The sequence below is a fragment of the Salvelinus fontinalis genome, chromosome 4 (assembly GCF_029448725.1).
Source record: "Salvelinus fontinalis isolate EN_2023a chromosome 4, ASM2944872v1, whole genome shotgun sequence".
Lineage (NCBI taxonomy): Eukaryota > Metazoa > Chordata > Actinopteri > Salmoniformes > Salmonidae > Salvelinus > Salvelinus fontinalis.
Window position 1 is genome coordinate 21,850,264 of NC_074668.1, and position 20,531 is coordinate 21,870,794.

The 20,531-nt window shown below is 45.5% G+C and overlaps 1 protein-coding gene across 11 annotated transcripts in view; it reads left to right on the forward strand.

Annotated features, from left to right (window-relative positions):
* Positions 1 to 20,531, forward strand: part of LOC129853338 (nuclear receptor corepressor 2-like) — a 191,610-nt gene that overhangs the window by 99,653 nt on the left and 71,426 nt on the right. For 8 of the 11 annotated variants that reach the window (XM_055919266.1, XM_055919277.1, XM_055919274.1 and 5 more), the window contains exons 5-6: positions 16,496 to 16,684; positions 19,011 to 19,127. In XM_055919266.1, the coding sequence (XP_055775241.1) occupies positions 16,496 to 16,684; positions 19,011 to 19,127 (306 nt within the window). The remainder of the gene's footprint in view (positions 1 to 16,495; positions 16,685 to 19,010; positions 19,128 to 20,531) is intronic. The other 3 variants (XM_055919270.1, XM_055919271.1, XM_055919275.1) reach the window with 1 other exon arrangement.

Below are 20,531 nucleotides of genomic sequence, written 5' to 3' on the forward strand. Positions count from 1 at the left end.
AAAACAATCTGTACTTTCTGCAAAGAATGCCGCTCTCTGCGACATGCAGCTGTGTCAAATCTTCCAACAGAACAAGATCAGCCATCTCTTATTCGATTTCCCGTTATCTGTCTTTTATACTATTTCAACAATGGTTTTATTTTATCACATGCCTCTAATTAAACAAATCATTGTATGCTATATTAATTATCGTAACAAATGCACTGATGTGGTCAAATTATGATATAGCCTGTCAAGATATGTCGCATGAATTCACAATTGTAATACAATGAAATTGAAAAAATGATTTAGTTTTTACTGTCACAATATCACACATTTTTAACATATATTTTCCCCATTCCAAGCTTGACAAGCAGTTCCCTTATTCCACCACGTGATACTGTGTGTACACATGGTCATGGCTATGCGTAAATTCATGCACACTCTCAAGCAAACGTTCCTATTGATAAATCTCACACCTTGTGTGGAAATGATCCCACGCATGGTTTATGCACAGATTTGTGCCTACGCATTATTGAAAAATGAGGCTTCTGGAGTTTGCTATACGGCATTGCCACTTGGATTGGAGCTGGTGCTATGGTTGGATGACATGAAAATAAAGCTCTTTAGCCAAAAACCTGGTTGCCTCTGCCAGGAGGCTGAACCTGGCCACGAGTGGTTCTTACAGCAAAACAATTACCACAAGCACACATCAAAATCCACAAAGAAATGGTTAATTGACCAGAAAAATAAAAAATAAAAATCAATGACCATCAGTCTTTGGACTTGAAATCCATTGAAAACCTATGGTTTGAATTGAAGATGGCAGTCCATAAGTGCAGACGAAGGATATTGAGGTTCTGGATGGATTCTGTATGGAGGAATGGTCTAAGATCCCTCACAATGTGTTCTCCTATCTCATAAAACATTTGAGGGAATATTAAGGAGCTACACAGGACTTTGTGCAAACTGGAAGCCACATCCTGAGGCCACATTTATTGTAGCTGGGGATTTTAACAAAGCAAATTGGAGCAAAACGCTACCGAAGTTCAACACATTGACTGTAGTACTCAAGCTACTAAAACACTCGATCACTGCTGTCGCGGTAGGGGATTTTGAGTTGACCATATAGGTGACGCAAGTCGTATCACTCGAGTTCTTATATCATCCGGCAAACAGATGATTCATAGGTCCGCCGGACTGACCTGGTTTGTTTATTCCTGCCCTTAGTTCGGAGAATTGCCTTTATTGTTTCGGGATCTTAGATAATATCAATCAGACTTAGAGTACCTCTTACTTGTTTTACCTTTACCTTTTATACTCTTGTATTTAGACACACGCTTTCCTCTACGATTTAATGCCTATAGCCGTCGGTTAATACTGCTTGAATATTAATACAGAGTAATTTTGCTTTTACAATATAAATGAGTTGGCTGTCCAATCCCTTAAATTGTCTTTTGTGTAGAAACTAGACTTTTGTCCCCAACTCGGGAGTGTCAGAGGTGTTCTCTCCCCTAGGACTTTGGGTCTAGTTTCTACTTTTTATTCAATGTTTGCAATTCACACAGTTATACACATCATTACAGTTTCTTTACGTCCTTAATCTATAACACCAATAATCATCAAAACACTTAAACTCTTAATGCCTTATCTATGTATTACAACAAGTGGTTAATTACCTTAGCGTAGGTTGACCTGGTTGGTTCCCAAAGAGTATGTTCTTCAACTCACAATTTCTCTATAGGTTTGTCCAATCACTCAGTATTTGTTTCCCCTACTAGAAGTTGTACGATGACTATTTTTAACTGATTAGTTGAGAGACTGCTTTCGGTTTAGCCAATCACTCAGTATCTGTTTCTCCTACTAGAAGTTGTACGATGACTATTTTTAACTGATTAGTTGAGAGACTGCTTTCGAGATCAAGACCCTTTGTAACACCACTGATGCTATTTATCAACTCCGGTTAGGGGGGGGGGGGGTGTATTAAGCAATAGGGGTGTATAGGGTAGTTTTCTCAGTATGTCTCGTCCAAGAATCAGCAGTCAAAAGATACAATTGTTCTAGAGTATGAAAGTCAGATATTACCTTTTAGGTTGATGATAGTTTGAAGTATCACGAACAGTCTGTGAGTGATAAGTCAAGTAGCACTATCATGCCTCTCCAATGAAGGCATGCTTCTTATATACTCTTTCTCGGGACCAGGTCAGCCTTAGCGCTGCATTACATTTTGATACTGCGACAGGATGTGGCAAGCTGACAGTGTCAGCGTGAAATGTCACTATGAAATTATTGCTAGTGACAGTGTCTATGTGTCATCTAAACCTAAGTCTTGCATCAAGTTAAACCCAATCAAGTTCTACTACTGGTCTGGTTTCCTCCTGTTTGGTTGATGACTCGCCTTCTTCCTCCTCTGGGAGTGGTGCTTGGACATGAGGTATCTCATCAAACCAGTTGTTTGGCTCCCACTCCAGGGTCGGAGCCATTGGTAGAGGTGTGGGTGGATCCCGTGGAGGAAGTGTCATCAAAGCCCTTTTTTGTGCTACCGCATCACTGCCCTCCCCTGTCCTCCCTTCGCCAAATCAGATCACGTCTCGATTTTGGTCCTCCCTTCCTATAGGCAGAAACTCAAACAGGAAGTACCTGTGCTAAGGTATATTCCAAGCTGGTCTGACCAATCGGAATCCATTCTTCAAGATTCTTTTGATCACGTGGACTGGGATATGTTCTGGTTAGCCTCTGAGAATAACATAGACATATACACAGACACGGTGACTGAGTTCATCAGGAAGTGTATGGGTGAAGTTGTTCCCACTGTGACTATTAAAACCTACCTAAACCATAAACCTTGTTTAGACGGCAGCATTTGCGCAAAACTGAAAGCGTGAACCACCGCATTTAACCATGGCAAGGTGACTAGGAAAATGGTTGAATGCAAACAGTGTAGTTATTCCCTCCATAAGGCAATCAAATAGGCAAAACGTCACTACAGAGACAAAGTGGAGTCACAATTCAACCGCTCAAACATGTGACGTGGCAGGGTCTACAGGCAATCACAGATTACAAAGGGAAAACCATCCACGTCGTAGACTCTGACGTCTTGCTTCCGGACAAGCTAAACACCTTCTTTGCCCGCTTTGAGGATAACACAGTGCCACCGACGTGGCCTGCTACCAAGGACTGTGGGCTCTCATTCTCAGAAGCTGACGTGAGTAAGACATTTAAGCGTGTTAACCCTCGCAAGGTTGCCGGGCCAGACAGCATCCCTAGCCACGTCCTCAGAGCATGTGGAGACCAGCTAGCTGGAGTGTTTACGGACATGTTCAATCTCTCCCTATCCCAGTCTGCTGTCCCCACTTGCTCCAATATGTCCACCATTGTTCCTGTAACCATGAAAGCAAAGGTAACTGAACTCAATGACTATTGCCCTTTAGCACTCACTTCTGTCATCATGAAGTGCTTTGAGAGGCTAGTCAAGGATCATATAACCTCTACCTGACACCCTAGACCCACTTCAATTTGCATACCGTCCCAATATATCCACAGAGAGTGCAATCGCCATCACACTGCACACTGCCCTATCCCATCTGGACAAGAGGAATACCTATGTAAGAATGCTGTTCTTTGACTATAGCTCAGTCTTCAACACCATAGTACCCTCAAAGCTCATCATTAAGGTTGGGGTTCTGTGTCTAAACCCCGCCCTGTGCAACTGGGTCTTGGACTTCCTGATGGGCCGCCCCCCCAGGTGGTGAAGGTAGGAAACACCTCCACTTCGCTGATCCTCAACACAGGGGCCCCACAAGGGTGTGTGCTCAGGCCTCTCCTGTACACCCTGTTCACCCATCACTGTGTGGCAACGCAGACCTCCAATTCAATCCTTAAGTTTGCAGGCGTCGCAGTAGTAGGCCTGATTACTAACAATGATGAGACAGCCTACAGGAAGGAGGTGAGGGCCCTGGCAGAGCGGTGCCAGGAAAATAACATCTCCCTCAACGTCAAAAAAACAAAAGGAGCTGATCGTGGACTTCAGAAGACAGCAGAGAGAGCATGCCCCTATCCACATCGACGGGACCGCAGTGGAGAAGGTGAAAAGTTTCCAGCTCCTCTGCGTACACATCACCGACAATCTGAATTGGTCCACCCACACAGACAGTGTGGTGAAGAAGGCGCAAAAGCGCCTCTTCAACCTCAGGAGGCTGAAGAAATTTGGCTTGGCCCCAAACTTTTACAGATGCACAATTGGGAGCATTCTGTTTGGCTGTATTACTGACTGATATGGCACTTCACCGCTCGCAACCCCAGGGCTCTCCAGTGGGGCCCCACTGGAGAGCATCACTGGGGCCCCACTGCCTGTCCTCCAGGACACCTGCGGCACCCAATGTCACAGGAAGGCCTAAAAGATCATCAAGGACATCATCCACCCAAGCCACAGTTTGTTTACTCCGCTACCATCCAGAAGTCAAGGTCAGTACAGGTGCATCAAAGTTGGAACAGAGATACTGAAAATGGCTTCTATCTCAACGCCATCAAGACTGTTAAATAGCCATCACTAGCCGGCTACCTCCCGGTTACTCAACCCTGCACCTTAGAGGCTGCTGCCCTATATACATAGACATGGAATCACTGGTCACTTTAATAATGTGTACATACTGTACTGCCTTACTCATTTCATATGTATATAGTATATTCTATTCTACTGTATTTTAGTCAATGTCACTCCGACATTGCTCGTCCTGATATTTATGTATTTCTTAATTCCATTCTTTTACTTTAGATTTGTGTTTATTGTTGTGAAATGTTAGAAACAACTGCTCTGTTGGAGCTAGGAACACAAGCATTTCGCTACACCTGAAATAACATCTGCTAAATATGTGTTTGACTAATGTCACAAGCCGGCTCATAGCCTGTGACAAAAATGAGGGGACACGAACAACAGGTATAGGCCAATTAAAAGTGTTCTTTATTATTAAACAAAACTATTAACTTAAACTAAGAAAAAGGAATGAGGTGTGGAAGTATTATAATGTAAGGTGTATGTAAAGTGCATGGATGCGTGAATCTGTGTGTGTGAATATGACTGAGTGAAAACTATGCAAAACTACAAAGGAACAAACAAATCATGAGCATACCTGGAGGAGCAGAGAGAGAGAGGTGATTAGTGAAACAGTTTATAAATACCATGAGCCCAGGTGACTCCAATCACTAACGACCCTCCTCTGCCTGCAGGAGGAACCACCCCCTGCACTGCAGAGGAGGAGACGTGACACTAATAAGATAGAATTTGAAAAGGTATTGAAAACAGGGCCGCCAATAATTTTGACCCCATCTTTTTATATATATTTTACTTGTTAAACAAAATACATTTTCTGAGCAATTGTATTAGAATAAAATAATTACATTTCCCTGTTTTTTTCCCACCGACAATATAGCTCAGTATTTGCATTTATTTTATCCAGTCTTTTTTGTGCATCTTTATCAAGGGTGCCAATAATTCTGGACCTGACTGTAAGTTCTGTCAAATGCAATCACTGTATGGAAATAATTAATATAACAGGAGAGACATAGAAGAGGGATGGGGAATGAAAATAGGAAAATGGCAAATACAGAGAGCGGCACAGATAAAGGGAAGGGGGGAAATGGAAGAGACAGAGGGACATGAAAAGGGGGAGCAGACTAGACTATATAATACAATCAGCCTGTCTAGCAGGGAAATAACTACCACTGAATAGGCCTGTCGTTGTGTAACGTTATCTCACGAGGACCAATGTACTGCATACTCAGCCACGAGGCCCCTTCTAAAGCACTCTGAACACTAACACCGTCTAGCTTTACAATAACACGCTCAACATCAGTATCAGGAATGTGTAAGAGGTAGTATTCTCAGTGAATTCATTTGCCTGTGAAATTAGTTTTGATTGAACAAGGACAAAGTGATACAAGTACCAATATCGCCTCAGGCCAGTTATACATTCAGCAAATGTATATTACCATCACTGTTCTCACTGTAGTAGAAATGTAAAAACTGTACAGATGTATTGTACTGAAGCTAGTTCTTACATACACTCATGCTCTAAATTAAAATGTTTCATTGGTAGCACTGGTGCTTCCAACTTAAACATGATAAAAGCACAACAAAATTCTGGAGAAACAGAAAATAAGATTTGTGAATATAACATTCCAGTTTGGAGTCATGTACATACACTGAGTATACCAAACTTTAGGAACACCTTCCTAATATTGAGTTGCGCCTCACTTTGCCCTCGGGAACAGCCTCAATTCGTCTGCGCATGGACTTTACAGTACAAGGTGTCGGAAACGTTCCACAGGGATGCTGGCCCACGTTGACTCCCTTAATTCCCACAGTTGTCAGGTTGGCTGGATGTCCTTTGGGTGGTGGACCATTCTTGATACACACAAGAAACTGTTGAGAGTAAAAAACTCAGCAGCGTTGTCGTTCTTGACACTCAAACCAGTGCGCCTTGCACCTACTACCATACCACGTTCAAAGGCAGTTAAATATTTTGTCTTGCCCATTCACCTTCTGAATGGCACACATACATAATGTCTCAAGGCATAAAAATCCTTCCTTAACCTGTCTCCTCCCCTTCATCTGCACTGGCTGAAGTGAATTTAACAGATGACTTCAATAAGGGAATGTAGCTTTCGCCTGGATTCACCTAGTCACTCTTTCATGAAAAGAGACAATGTTTTGTACACTCGGTGCACACTTATCTTGCTACTGTGGTATCAAAGACTTGCTCAACACTTTGTATAGTAAGCAGTGCTCAACCATAGATAACCTCTGCTGTGTGTTGATATGTAATGGAGTAGACTAGAGGCTGATCCACAGGCTTAGTTCCACGGCAGCATGACAGACCTCCACCAAACACAATGACAGCCTTGTTTTCTCTCCTCAGTAAGATATGGAGTGAAGGCCATCTTCTGTCTAAGCCTCTGCTTATTGATCGGCCCTGGGAGGACAGAATAGGATTGAGGTGTGTGTGTGTGGTTGGAGTTTGGAGGGGGAGGCTACTGAGGGCTGGAAGGTCATTCTTCACATCTCATGAGCTATGACAACCAAATGTCCATGCATGGCACACACTGCCAACACTGCTCTAACATGTGGCCTGACTTGTCAGTCTGACAGTGATATTTATGCTGTTGTGGAAACTAGGGCTGTTGGGGTGATCGTAATACCACCACACTGGCAGTCATGAGTCATGACCGCAGTCAAATTACACTTGACCATTGAGTGACGTAATCTCCTCTTATGCACCCTGGACATGCGTTTAGTACCCAATCGCTAACTACTGTCAGGTTGCTAATGGCCTGGCACTCAGGGCTCTATTGTCCCTCTAACAATTCTGCATGCAAATTAAATCCAAAATCACAACAAACACAAAACAGTACGGTGCTTTTAAAACTCACCTCACTGCGATTGATCAATTTGAATGAAGAGGTTCAACAACAGGTTGAAACTGGGTCTAAAATATGGTCATTGTGGATGTTGTTTCAAAGACAAACATAGCGAAATGGACAACACTTTCGAAGGTGATTCATTCAAAACACCCGTAAGCAAATGAGCTTATGCATTCGCATAGGCCTATATACACCAAAATAATGTGGACACCTGCTCGTCGACCATCTCATTCCAAACTCATGGGCATTAGTATGGAGTTGGTCCCCCTTTTGCTGCTATAACAGCCTCCACTCTTCTGGGAAGGCTTTCCACTAGATGTTGTAACATTGCTGCGGGGACTTGCTCCCATTCACCACAAGAGCATTAGTGAGGTCGGGCACTGATGTTGGGCGATTAGCACTGGCTCGCAGTCAGCGTTCCAATTCATCCCGAAGGTGTTCGATGGGGTTGAGGTCAGGGCTCTGCGCAGGCCAGTCAAGTTCTTCCACACCAATCTCAACAAACCATTGCTGTTTGGACCTTGCTTTGTTTTAGGTGCATTGTCATGCTGGAACAGGAAAGGGGCTTCCCCAAACTTTTGCCACAAAAACTTTTGGAATCACAGAATAGTCTAGAATATCATTGTATGCTGTAGGATTAAAATTTCCCTTCACTAGAACTAAGGGTCCTAGCCCGAACTGTGAAAACAGCCCCAGATCATTATTCCTCCTCCACCAAATTTTACAGTTGGCACTATGCATTCGGGCAGGTAGCGTTCTCCTGGCATCCGCCAAACTCAGATTCATCCGTCAGACTTCCAGATGGTGAAGCGTGTTACACCACTCCAACTGACGCTTGGCATTGCGCATGGTGGTCTTAGGCTTGTGTGCGGCTGCTCGGCCATGGAAACCCATTTCATAAAGCTCCCGATGAACAGTTATTGTGTTGACGTTGCTTCCAGAGACTGTTTGGAACTCGGTAGTGAGTGTTGCTCGTACAGTCATTTCCATGACAATAACCGGCTGACAAAATGTTAATGACCACCACAGCCCTAGTGGAAACCCAAATACCTTTCCTGGAAGACTGAGGTGATCTGGAAGTGAACAAGTCCATGCCAGACTGCTTGGATGACATAATTGTTTGTTTGAGTGAATGTGTGTGTGTGTGTGCACTGCCCCCTTCATTTATTTTCCCCCACATTCTCCTGTCTGCTAGACTGTCATTAGGTGGATTGTTCTGTATTGTCAGTTATGATACTGGCAGCTCTCTATCTATACTGATTAGCTTTTGGAACAGGCTGTTTTCATGGTCAGAGAATAGTCAGGGGTGCTTGTTTCTTTGGGTTCAACATTACCGTTGACACACAAAAAAATCGAACTTTAAAATGTCACCTAAGCTAAGATTAGTTGTGCACCTGCTGTAGTGTTCTGTTCTTGATCTCTCTCTGTGTGTGTGTGTGTGTGTGTGTGTGTGTGTGTGTGTGTGTGTGTGTGTGTGTGTGTGTGTGTGTGTGTGTGTGTGTGTGTGTGTGTGTGTGTGTGTGTGTGTGTGTGTGTGTGTGTGTGTGTGTGTGTGTGTGAGAGTGAATTGACTGAATCATGTGATATCAAGAACACCTGCTAACATGAAACCAACAGGATGTTTATCCCTACTCCTTTCAATTATCTTATGGAGCGCACATGCAGTACCAGTCAAACTGTGGACACCTATTCATTCCAGGGTTTTTCTTTATTTTTACTATTTTCACCATTGTAGAATAGTAGTGAAGACATCAAAACTATTAAATCACACATATAGAATCAAGTAGTAACCGAAAAAGTGTTAAACAAATCAAAATATATTTTATATTTGAGATTCTTCAAAGTAGCCACCCTTTGCCTTGATGACAGCATCGCACACTCTTGGCATTCTCTCAACCAGATCATGAGGTAGTCACATGGAATGCATTTCAATTAACAGGTGTGCCTTGTTAAAAGTTAATTTGTAGAATTTCTTTCCTTCTTAATGCGTTTGAGCCAATCAGTTGTGTTGTGACAAGGTAGGGGTGGTATACAGAATATAGCCCTATTTGGTAAAAGACCAAGTCCATATTATGGCAAGAACAGTTAAAATAGGCAAAGAGAAATTGACAGTCCATCATTACTTTAAGACATGAAGGTCATTAGAGTTACAAGTTCATCTCAGGATAAGTTCATTAGTTACCAGCCTCAGAACTTGCAGCCCAAATAAATGCTTCACAAGTAACAGACACATCTCAACATCAACTGTTCAGAGGAGAGTGTGTGAATCAGGCTTTCATGGTCGAATTGCTGCAAAGAAACCACTACTAAAGGACACCAATAAGAAGAGACTTGCTTGGGCCAAGAAACACGTGCAATGGACATTAAACCGGTGGAAATCTGTCCTTTGGTCTGATTTTTGGTTCCAACCGCCGTGTCTTTGTGAGACGCAGAGTAGATGAACGGATGATCTCTGCATGTGTGTTTCCCACCGTGAAGAATGGAGGAGTAGGTGTGATAGTGTGGGGGTGCTTTGCTGGTGACACTGGCTTATTTAGAATTAAAGGCACACTTAACCATTATGGCTACCACAGCCTTCTGCAGCGATACGCCATCCCGTCTTGTTTGCACTTAGTGGGACTATCATTTGTTTTTCAGCAGGACAATGACCCAACACACCTCCAAGCTGTGTAAGGGCTATTTGACCAAGAAGGAGAGTGATGGAGTGCTGCATCAGATGACCTGGCCTTTACAATCACCTGACCTCAACCCAATTGAGATGGTTTGGGATGAGTTGGACCGCAGACTGAAAAGCAGCCAACAAGTGCTCAGCGTATGTGGGAACTTCTTCAAGACTGGTCGACAGAATGCCAAGAGTGTGCAAAGGGTGGTTACTTTGAAGAATATAAAATATAAATTATATTTTAATTTGTTTAACACTTTTTTCGTTACTACATGATTCCATGTGTTGTTTCCTAGTTTTGATGTCTTCACTATTATTCTACAATGTAGAAAATAGTAAAAATAAAGAAAAACCCTGAAATGAGTATGTGTTTCCAAACATTTGACTGGTGCAGTGTATGTTCACTGACACATGCTGCACATACTGTCAGCATGCACACTCTATCAAAGCTTGTGCTCACTCAGCATGCATTACATATGTTTGTGTACACATACACACAATCACACACAGTCCAAAGTTAGCCTAAAGTTGGTTGAATGAGTGGGATTTTTCATGTGTGGTATTAAACCAGGTATATGATCTGCAGTGGGGACAGGCTTTAACATGGGGGTCACCTATACTGAACAAAATATAAGCGCAACATACAACAATTTCAACGATTTTACTGAGTTCATGTAAGGAAATCAGTCAATTGAAATGCATTCATTAGGCTCTAATCTATGGATTTCCCGGTCTCAGATGATCCCGCAGGTAAATAAGCCGGATGTGGAGGTCCTGGGCTGGTGTGGTCACACGTGGTCTGCAGTTTTGAGGACGTTTGGACGTACTGACAAAATCTCTAAAACGATGTTGGATGTGGCTTATGGCAGAGAAAGGAACATTACATTATCTGGCAACAGTTCTTGTGGACATTCCTGCAGTCAGCATGCCAATTGCACTTTCCCTCAAAACTTGAGACATCTGTGGCGTTGTGTGACAAAACTGCACATTTCACGGTGGCCTTTTATTGTCCCTAGCACAAGGTGCACCTGTGTAATGATCATGCGGTTTTTATCAGCTTCTTGATATGCCACACAGGTCAGGTGGATGGATTATCTTGGCAAAGGAGAAATGGTCACTAATAGGGATGTAAACACATGTATGCACATTTGAGAGAAATACACTTTTGTGCGTATGGAACATTTCTGCAATCTTTTATTTCGGCTTATAAAACATTGGACCAACACTTCACATGTTGCGTTTTATTTTTTCCCCAGTATATTTTCACACTCCATCTGCTAGCAGTGTGTGGAAATGTGTTGCTCTTCACAAGTACAGAAGACAGTCAGGATGTAGGTCCTAGATAACTACTTGAAAGCCCAGGAGAACTAATCCTCTTTTTGATAGATAGCCCTCTCACCAGATGAACCACCACCCCAGGTCTTAATACTGAAGGCTATGTAACCTAATCTCTACCTACCTATCCTTTCTAGACATATCAATGATTTTCCTTCCAAATTCACACAATCACACAATCTTTTCCTAACCCACGCAGTCTCTTCTTTCATCTTGGCCAGTCTCTGCTTTTACATAATTTCGCAGAGAGAAATGATGATATATCCCCTTTAAGATATATCCTATTACAAGGGGTTGTTGCAGCATTCCAAGTATAGGATTAGAAATGGAGATGTTTAGCAGACAAAGCACTGGTAGACTTGTGTGTGTGATATGATGGACGTGTATGACTAGCAGCATGGGTGCTCGTCATCTCATCGCAGCCAGTCCATTCCATCCCCCTCCTCCTGACATTTCAGCTGCAGCAGGTCAGAGAGCAGCAAGACCCAGCCTCAGCCTGCCTGCCTGCCTCCACTAGATTAGGCCAGTTATATAACTCTCATTACAGCAGTTTAAAAATAACACAGAACAAAACCCAAGCTGAATCACACACTCTCATTTACTGTCCGTGTGTCTCTACACACACATACCATGCACTAGGGCCGGGACGATACCAGTACTGCAATACTCGCAGTACCGTGGCAAGGAAACAAAACACAAAGAAGATTTAAGTTCTTTAGGAAAACAGCCTTAATGTTGGAAACAAACATTATTATGTTGTCATCCAGTCACATATATTTATTTTCCAAGCAATAGCACATAATATTTTACATTCAGACAGTTTTTAATATACCAAGATTAGTCTGGTTTGTGTTTTCATTTTTGCCATGGAATAAATATCACAATACTGGTATCGTCACAGCCATACCATACACATGATGAACCATACACTCACACACAGACACTTCTATTTCCTTTCCCTGTTTCTCTCACACACAGACACACACAGATGCACAGTGGGTTTACTAGGAGGGATTAGTGGTTTATTGGGAGTTGTGTTGGAAAAAGATGTAGTTATTTTCAGCAAATTCATTTGTACACCCTTACACACTTCCCATGCTGGTTGCTTCTGTCATCCTGGGCTAAGTTTAGGATATACAGTATTTTAACCGTCTATACAAATACCTAGTCAATGCTTGTAAAATGCTGAGCTACATGGAACAATTATGGACTATAGTCCTCTTTGACTGTCCCTACTGTATACAGAATACATTGAGTACAATATGTTAAAGGTAGTTAAAATGGAAAGGGCGCACCTCGCCTGCTGACATTGTTATTCCTCAGAGAAGTAAAGCCTGTAAACTGACCCGGCACAAAGACCTCCTATAGTCAGCAATACCACTGAGACCACTAGACTGCTGAGTGGGGCTCTCTGGATCCAAGGCACAACATAGCCCATCTTTTCACTTCTATGTAAAGAAGGCATTGCAAATTAAGCTATCCAGAGAAGGGTTAGGCGATATATCGTGTATACCGATATGGATCCAGGTATTTCGATACAGTGCTAAATAAATGCAAAGTTCTACAAATTGGACTACTTCACTGTTGTTTTTTTGTCCTAGATTGGGTGAGTATAAAACCATCAGAACGAAGAAAGCCAAATATAATCACTTAGAATTAATTTGTTGCCATTCTAGGGTCATTCACTACTTATAAAACATTAACTTAATATTCAGAAACTTAAAATACTATGAAATACCACCATACTGTCAAACATTTAAAAAAATATTGTGGTATGATATTTGGTCCATATCGCCCAGCCCTAATCCAGAGTTGAGTTACATAGATGATGCAGTTGTAGAATTTCTTAATAACCCCCATCCCACTCCCACCCTGTATTGTCCTTCTAACTGTGTGTTTCATCCTTCAAATTAAACAAACAATACTCAAACAGAGCCTGGTCTGTTCTATGAAGTCTGATTGTATATTCATTATTGTGGTCTAGTGACTGTGAGACACTGACACAGGCTTTCATTACCCAGAGGACTTCATTACCGTAGTGTGCTGCTGCCTTCCCAAAGGAGTCACAGGCAGGGTGTTAAGATCACGTGTTTATCAGAGCCACCCAAATCACAGACCGCTCACTTACAGACAGAGAGAGAGACGGAGATGCAGCATGTCATTGTTGCCTCTAAACCACTAACTGAATTAGGCTGGGACAGTTAAGAGTTGCATTCTAATCGATGGCTGCAGTCTAAACATACAAGCAGATTTATCTCTTCGCCTCCATCTCTGTGTCCTTTCTAGAGGTTCCAGTTTTAACTGCATACTCTGTCTTCTGTTGTAACGGTCGTCATAGTTGTTCTCCTCCTCAGACGAGGAGGAGCATGGATCGGACCAACACGCAGAGTGGGTAGTGCTCATGATCATTTATTAAAACGAAACTGAACACTAACACGAAACAAAATAACAAAAATTAGTACAGCCGACAACAGTCCCGTGTGGCACGAATACAAACACGGAAACAAACACCCACAAAACACACGTGAAACCCCGGCTGCCTTACTATGATTCTTAATCAGGGACAACGATTGACAGCTGCCTCTGATTGAGAATCATACCAGGCCGAACACAAAATCCCAACATAGAAAATCACACAAAGACAAACCCACCCAACTCACGCCCTGACCAACTAAATAAATACAAGACAAAAGAAAACAGGTCAGGAACGTGACATAACCCCCGCCCTTAAGGTGCGAACTCTGGGCGCACCAGCATAAACTCTAGGGGAGGGTCTGGGTGGGCGTCTGTCCACGGTGGCAGCTCTGGCGCTGGTCGTGGTCCCCACCCCACCATAGTCAATCCCCTCTTCTGTAGCCTACTCCAAATTAACCCCACTAGATTAAGGGCAGCACCGGACTGAGGGGCAGCACCGGACTGAGGGGCAGCACCGGACTGAGGGGCAGCACCGGACTGAGGGGCAGCACCGGACTGAGGGGCAGCACCGGACTGAGGGACGGATCCTGGCTCTGGCGGATCCTGGCTGGCTGGCTCTGGCGGATCCTGGCTGGACGGCTCTGGCTGGTCCTGGCTGGACGGCTCTGGCTGCTCCTGTCTGGTGGACGGCTCTGGCTGCTCCTGTCTGGTGGACGGCTCTGCCGGCTCGGGACAGACGGACGGCTCTGCCGGCTCGGGACAGACGGACGGCTCTGCCGGCTCGGGACAGACGGACGGCTCTGGCGGCTCGGGACAGACGGACGGCTCTGGCGGCTCGGGACAGACGGACGGCTCTGGCGGCTCGGGACAGACGGACGGCTCTGGCGGCTCGGGACAGACGGACGGCTCTGGCGGCTCGGGACAGACGGACGGCTCTGGCGGCTCGGGACAGACGGACGGCTCTGGCGGCTCGGGACAGACGGACGGCTCTGGCGGCTCGGGACAGACGGACGGCTCTGGCGGCTCGGGACAGACGGACGGCTCTGGCGGCTCGGGACAGACGGACGGCTCTGGCGGCTCGGGACAGACGGACGGCTCTGGCGGCTCGGGACAGACGGACGGCTCGGGACAGACGGACGGCTCGGGACAGACGGACGGCTCTGACGGCGCTGTGCAGGCGGACGGCGCTGTGCAGGCGGACGGCTCTGACGGCGCTGTGCAGGCGGTCGGCGCTGTGCAGGCGGTCGGCTCTGACGGCGCTGTGCAGGCGGTCGGCTCTGACGGCGCTGGGCAGGCTGACGGCGCTGGGCAGGCTGACGGCGCTGGGCAGGCGGACAGCTCTGACGGCGCTGAGGAAGGCGGTCAGCTCTGACGGCGCTGGGCAGGCGGTCAGCTCTGACGGCGCTGGGCAGGCGGTCAGTTCAGACACTGGCTGCGCTGGAGAGGAGGAAGGCTCTGACAGCGCTGGACAGGTGGGAGCAACTGGAGAGAGAAGACGGAGAGACAGCCTGGTGCGGGGGGCTGCCACCGGAGGACTGTTACATGGAGGTGGCACCGGAAAAACCGGGCCGTGAAGGAGGGCACGCGCTCTTGAGCACCGAGCCTGCCCAACCTTACCAGGTTAAATGGTCCCCGTAGCCCTGCCAGTGCGGCGAGGTGGAAAAACCCGCACTGGGCTATGCTGGCAAACCGGGGACACCATTTGTAAGGCTGGTGCCATGTACGCTGGCCCGAGGAGACGCACTGGAGGCCAGATGCGTTGGGCCGGCTTCATGACACCCGGCTCGATGCCCAACCTAGCTCGACCAGTGCGGTGGTGGAATAGGTGGAATAGCCAAGGTGGAATAGCCCGCACTGGACTAAGCACGCGTACTGGGGACACCGTGCGCTTTACCGCATAACACGGTGTCTGACCAGTACGACGCCCTCTCACTCCACGGTAAGCACGGGGAGTTGGCTCAGGTCTCCTACCCGGCTCCCAACCGCGTCGCCGCGCTGCCTCCTCATACCAGCGCCTCTCTGCCTTCGCTGCCTCCAACTCCGCCTTGGGACGGCGATATTCCCCTGGCTGAGCCCAGTTTCCTTTGCCGTCCAGGATCTCCTCCCAAGTCCACGAGTCCTGTGTCCCCGGTCTCTGCTGCTGTCTGTTCCCACTCTGCTTGATCCTTTTTTGGTGGGTGTTTCTGTAACGGTCGTCATAGTCGTTCTCCTCCTCAGACGAGGAGGAGCATGGATCGGACCAACACGCAGAGTGGGTAGTGCTCATGATCATTTATTAAAACGAAACTGAACACTAACATGACACAAAATAACAAAAATGAGTACAACCGACAACAGTCCCGTGTGGCACGAATACAAACACGGAAACAAACACCCACAAAACACACGTGAAACCCCGGCTGCCTTACTATGATTCTTAATCAGGGACAACGATTGACAGCTGCCTCTGATTGAGAATCATACCAGGCCGAACACAAAATCCCAACATAGAAAATCACACCCAACTCACGCCCTGACCAACTAAATAAATACAAGACAAAATAAAAGAAAACAGGTCAGGAACGTGACATCTGTTTGCCGAGCAACATGACAATATGCAGAATGTACTATGTAAACAGTGTTGGTATTGTGAAACACCAATAAACTGTTGAGTTAACATCCTCTCTCACCTCTATTTCCCTCCAGGACCGGGGAGGCTCCATGGGGAAGCTGGAGCCCATCTCCCCCGTCAGCCCGGGCCAGATGGACCACGATCTGGACCTGGTGCCAGCCCGCTTCTCCAAGGAGGAGCTCATCCAGAACATGGACCGTGTTGACCGGGAGATCACCATGGTGGAGCAGCAGATTTGCAAGCTACGCAAGAAACAGGTACAGGTACCGTACAACCATGGGCTATATTGTAGGTCCTGTTCTCTCCGGTTTGTTTGGTGCTTGTCGCTGTTTGTCATTATGAGACTGTGTGCTTAGTTGACTGTTTTTCAATTTGATGCAATCTATATGCTTTATCTTCTAAGGATGACCCAAATGTGTCTATCAGTGTCATTACTTCTCATTGAACCTGAATGGTTCTGTGAAAGTATGTGGCCTGCACTGTTTCTACCGTCAGCTTGTTCTCTGGCAGTTCCAGCAGTCTTCCTGAAAATGTTTCCATCTGTATTTAAATCTAGTATCCCTCTCATTGCCTGTCTTCAGTGGATCTTCACACAGTAAAGCCTTTAGACCAGACATGGCTGTATTGCTGTAATTATTGTATTGAGTTACTGTAGTTAGGGCTCACACAGCCTGCCACAGTGCTCTGCTTCTAGGCAGCTGTGTTCTCTTCTGCTTTTCCTTCCTCTCTTCTTCTTTTAGGAGAAAAGTAGGTTAAAAATAATATATAAAGCCATAAATAACAGCTTCCCCCGGGGGAAAGGAGGATTATGATGGAAGTTTTGTGACTGTTAAATCACTCATATTTCTTCCTCGCGGCCTTCCTCTTGGCCGCCTGCCACGTCATGTTTTATAGAAGAGCTCTATGGTGCAGCTCTCCCCCCTCAAGTCTCTCCTTTGGCTGGCACTCAAAATGCTGCTTCGTAAATCTAAGCCACCTGTAAACCATGGCACGGTCCACTGTGGGAGGTGTAGGGGGGTGGGTAGAGGAGGGATGGGGGGGGGGGGTTAGTGACGAAGCCTAGTGAATGATTGAAAGAGTACGCTCTGCTACCTAGAAAAACAAGTCAAGCCCCCTCCCTATCCCTTCCCTCAACACACACTATGCTTTTTATGGATGTTTTTATTTATTTATTTATTTTTTTACAGCGCAACCACCCCTCCCCCCGCCTTAACGCTTTCCTCTCTTCAGCTCTCTCCAAGCATTAAAACATCTGGAGCAATTAAGTGGTGTGGTAAAACTTTATTTAAAGAGTTCTGGCAGAGAGTGGGGGCTGGGACTCCGGTTACAGTCAGCCTGTGTTGTCAGCCAGGCTCAGGACAGTTGGTTTATTTTATTTTACTCTGCCGTGGGTTTGGAAGGGGGAGGTTCTGGGAATGTGTGCGTTTTCCTCCCCAGCTGCTTATCCATCCCAATTGGGGCCCAGGATGATCCTGAGGGCCCAGGGCCAGCTCTCTCTCTCCCCCTGCTGAGGCCCTGGCCCAGGCCTTTTTCTGGGGGAGGGGAGGGGGGAAGGAGACTGGCTCTACTGTAGATCACCTCCCTGCAGAGCATGCAGTAGCACATTGACAAGGAGCCCTAGCCCCCAGAGAAGCAGCTTCACTAAAACCTCTGACTGTACCACTCACATCTGCAGCCCTGCTGCCACAGACGACCAGCACTGCCCCTAGTCTGTTTATACTGCTGTTCTTATTATTCCTACTTACCTATCCTGTTTATTGGATCATACCACTTTTGAAATGTTACTTGAAGCTGTAATAAACCCTGATTATGTCAGTTATTGCAGATCTAAGATTCTGGTTGTGCTGTGAGGAGGCCATAATGTTCCCACTAAATACACGTCACGGATGTAATGGATCAGTTCAGTGGATGCTGCTGTGCCATTGCTTTGGCTATAGGCTCTGTCCTGTGGCCTGTTCTCCTGTTTTTAATCGCTCATTAAAATCCACCAAGATATTGCCCAGGGAGTTGGAAAAGCAAGGCTTTCCAGTACAGGATGGGTGTTGTGTTGGCCGACAAAGGGAAAATGGCGTATCCTCTTGACCTAAGAGATACTTTGTCTCCTCAGTCCTACTCTCTCTCCTCTCTGGCATGCGGCCAGCCCTGGCTGGCTTTGTTACACCATGTTGTGGTAACCCTTTGGTTAACTGGACCCATGGGACTTAATAGCTATTACAGCTAGTAGGACAGTTAGGTTCATCATTTCTGGAGATGATGTGTAGCGCGCGGGGGCGGGGTTACACACACACACACACACACACACACACACACACACACACACACACACACACACACACACACACACACACACACACACACACACACACACACACACACACACACACTTCCCTAGTGACCTGTCTCCACAGAAACAGAGAAGCACAAGGGTGCTGCAGGATCAGGGATTTCTCCTTTGTTCACAGCTTGTGATAACCTTTATCTGTCATCTTTCTCTTGCATATTCTTCTCTCCCAACCTGAGTCAAAGGGACATCTTGTCTACACACTGTGTTCCCCAGTAATCCTGAGTGTTTGTGTTTGTGACCTGCAGCAACAGCTGGAGGAGGAGGCAGCGAAGCCCCAGGAGCCGGAGCGGTCTATGATCTCCCCCCCGCCCAGCGAGGCCAAGCACCGCAGCCTGGTGCAGATCATCTATGACGAGAACAGGGTCAGTACCATCACACACACGCTAGGGATGGGCACGGTTATTCAAATATTTGAATATCCGAACGGATGCTAGTATTCAATCACTTGGAGAGTATACAGTCTTTGTCTCAAATGGAATACAATTATCTATGTGACATTGTTACATAGCCTACAAGGATAAAGCATTACATTTTTTGTTGTTGTTTAATGACAGTTTGTATGAGTGCGCCCCATTAAAAAGATTCACCGGCAGCCTCCACTCGTTTCACACGTGTAGCTTGTTGTTATTGTCAGTCAATCAAAGCGTTGCTGCATTCAGAGGCTCCATGTGTAGCAAGTGAAGAGGGAGATTTCTAATCAATACAAAATGGAATTACAATTACAGAATTAAGTTGGCTAAATGAGAAGTGGTAGACTAAAATAATCAACCAAGAGGTAGGATGTTTCATAAGAATGGAGTTGTTATAGACATTGGACGGGGAGCAGAGCAAAAAAGCCTCAATTAGCCTTGCTACTTTAGCTAGCAGCTGGCTAACTTAGCTGGCTACTGTAGCTAGCTGGCTACTTTACAATTATTTGATGCAGTCAAGACGAGCACCATCAGGTGGTGTGATAGATAACCTATGGCAGCAACAAGTTTGTCTAAATACTCTCTTTCTCTCTTTCTCTTTTTTTTCTCTCTCTGTGCCACACATAGACTGTCACACACACCAGGCCCTGGCCCTGTCACGCCCCTCCCCCACCGTTCTTCTGAAACAAACAGAGTGCAGCACACAGTCTCTCTCGAGCAAGTCTCCATTGAAGTTTCTTAAAAGATATAAGGACATTATTAGAATACTGAAATCATTTCAAATGCCCCAACACACACTGCTCTCTCTGTGTGTAAATATGTGTGTCTCAATCAGTGCTCAGCCTGTAATGGCTGTAGTCAGTGTTCATTCCTAAATCACCTCACAGGTTGGTCAACGTTAGAATACATGTATTGACTGCATTATGTGAGCTAGCTATACCCCCTGGTTCATCATGATCCTAGTTGATGGGGTGGTAGTGATGTAAGATAATGAGCAAAACCAGACTTCCTTTGAATGAATGTTTCTGTATGACTGAAATAGTGTTTGTTTTTTTGGACTCCATACGGTGTTATTGGGTTCACAGAAATTGCTTGATTGTAAGTGTTGAGAATGAGACACTCACACCCTCAGACAGAACCCCCCCCCCACACACACCTTACTAATGTTTCTCTACCTTACTCATGTTTCTCAGTAACATTAGTCTGGCAGCAATCCAAATACATTTTTAAAAATTAGGTCAACATTTTTACGTTTCCAATTTTAGAACGCAAGGATTTCATAGAAATCTAGGTCAATCAAAACAGATTGAGTAGGATATTATCTAGCTGTAGTTAATAATGCATTCATTTCCAATA